The sequence below is a fragment of the Mesoplodon mirus genome (genome assembly GCF_964341445.2).
Source record: "Mesoplodon mirus genome assembly, contig: HAP1_SCAFFOLD_2705, whole genome shotgun sequence".
In the NCBI taxonomy this organism is placed as follows: domain Eukaryota; kingdom Metazoa; phylum Chordata; class Mammalia; order Artiodactyla; family Ziphiidae; genus Mesoplodon; species Mesoplodon mirus.
The window spans coordinates 1-2,437 of record NW_028294186.1 but is presented as its reverse complement, the minus strand read 5'-3'; the positions used below and the strand labels follow the sequence as shown (position 1 = coordinate 2,437).

Sequence of the window (2,437 nt, the reverse complement as noted above, 5' to 3'; positions counted from 1 at the left end):
CGTAATGAATGGTGATAGAGGAGACTTTTTGGCTGAGTTCAGTGTGAGTTACTCTTGTTTCTTACCAATCCTAAGTGAAATAAGAAAATAATATTCCAGATATTACTTTTCAATATTCACTCGGTAATAATGGCTGCGTTAATTTGCATGATCTGTGTTCACAAGAAGAGAGTAGGTGGAAGCAATTCAGGTCCACATGTGGTGAGTTTCATCTGATAATGTCTCGAATGCCAACGATATGCTGATAGCATTATTACAATTTTGGTTGTTATAAAGATTATGGATACAAAAGAATTACGTTTTTTCTCGAAAATGATGCAGGCTCACTTTCAATCTACCAATAGTTTCTGCATGTGCATTTAAATTATACATATTGAATAATTTCGCTATTTTTCAATGTTTCTTGTTGGTCTACTGTCCTTAGAAGGCCAAATTCCTTAGAAACAGACCAAATTGTATTCATTAACCAATATGACACAGTTTCCATGAAAAAGAAACAAAATCGAAATCAATTTTGAGATTGATTTAAGGAGCCGGATAACCTAAATAGATAATTAAAGAAGTTGGAAGGAGACTAATAGATTATCATTTTCCTAGATGAGGTTTCTCAACTATTCGCTGCTACAAAATTTTTAGGCTCCGCGCGTTACTGAGATGAGTGCAGCTGAAGAAAAGCAAGCCCTGAAAAACAGTTCAGGAATATCAGGTGAGTACACTGCTAATTTGAATACTAGTACTACTTCACTTACTGTCCTTTGAGTTTGTAGGCATTCATTAAACTAGATCTTCTGAAAATGAACAAAAAACCACTGGCAAAAGAAGATGAATAATGAAAAACGAAACTTTCCTTTACCGTTTGATATTTTTTGGCCAATGAGTGTAAGTTACATGAACTACATGATGTGTGAGGAATCAGACTTGAAGTTTTGTAAAGAATTATAATAGCTCACACATTCTGTTGAATGTTGGTAAGTAAATTAGATTCATAAACCGGTAGCAATGAAAGGCGAGTATTGTAAGACACTTCTAATTCTTCGCTGTCTGCTGTCTGCCCTTAATATTCATATGTGTTTGAGTAAAACTGGAAAAAAATGGAACACGAGTAAAGATGAGATATTCTACATTTAATGTTAGCTACTACAGACGCAAAACAATGTAGCGATGAAGCAAAAGCAGCTGGTAAAGTGAATACGAAAGATTTGGCAGTACTAAACGAAATCGAGAACATGAGTACGTTAATTATAGAATTGAAACCTTTCGTTTTCTTCATAAGTTTGCGATTTCTCTTAGAGGACAACACAAATGGATATGAGGATTTTGGACCAGCAACAGGAGAAACAGATGGAGCAGATAAGGCTAAGAAGAGTTGCGAAGGCAAACCACAAAGTGTTCGCAAAACGGATAAGATTGAACAGAAATTGAGTGATGAGTTTAATGTGGAAAGCACACAGATTGAGCGATCTGCTAGCCGTAAATTATCCACTAAACGCTTTCCGTCGCTAAACACAAGAAAAAGTGCAAGAAGTTTGAAGAGTACCACAGCTAAAAGTGAACAGCATTGATTGAAATCCCTAAGAACTCTATAGACCTCAGTTTCGTTCGTTATCAATTATATCACTAACCAACACATTGGTTTTCGCCTTTCCATTATACAACAACTAGTTATACTATCTGCTTTGAGTGAGATTTGTTTGCAGTGGTCGATGAATAAAGTTTAATTAAGGATAACTCGTAAAATGTTTATTATTGATTTATGAATATATGACTTAATCAAGCATTGTAGAGTTTCTTCAATGAATACCTTCTCAACACAATGAGTTATGCTGGCCTTCATGTCATAAAGGGTAAAAGGGTAAAAGACCTCTTTTAACATGAAGGGTAAAAGATTAGAAAGGTTAAAGTTTATATAAATGTTGATAATAATGGGAATTGTAAGAAACGATGGTAAGGGAAGTGCGTGCTAGGATGAGGACGACAAGGAATTCCATAAAGGAGTACAAACTTTTCTGTTGTTTCACTTTTAGCATGAAAGTCTGAATCCTGTCCCCCTGTGTCCCTGAGTTCGAAAAAATGTGAATAGCTTGATAGCACAAGGATCATAAAGATGATGGTGACCTAAACCACTTTTGCAGCATAACTCTTTCTAGGTCTTTTGTTCTCAACATATTTACTTTTCTCAGGATGAGCCGCCTTTAGATTTCTCGGCACTTCTATTCACTTTTTTGTTGTAAAATTACCATCCATAGAGGTTGGGCGTCGATTCGGCCGGCGACTTGGAAGAGAACCTGTCCTTTCCTCTGCTCATTGTTGACATCTTGGAAAGAGTTTATGATTTTCTCAAGTAACTCGAGTCGTGCTGAAGCGTTACAAGGTCAGCACAGGTAGTTGCCATACTTTGTGGATTGGGTGGAAATTTGCTGCCTTGTAAACCGGACTT

General features: G+C 36.2%; 1 protein-coding gene across 1 annotated transcript; it reads left to right on the top strand.

Moving 5' to 3' along the window:
* Positions 1–1,712, top strand: LOC309798312 (uncharacterized protein). The gene is made up of 5 exons (XM_082646538.1): positions 1–43; positions 100–201; positions 637–706; positions 1,144–1,230; positions 1,291–1,712. The coding sequence occupies exons 1-5, from the start codon at positions 5–7 to the stop codon at positions 1,560–1,562; spliced, it is 570 nt and encodes a 189-aa protein (XP_082502664.1). The 5' UTR covers positions 1–4; the 3' UTR covers positions 1,563–1,712.
* The last annotated feature ends 725 nt before the right edge of the window (positions 1,713–2,437 follow it).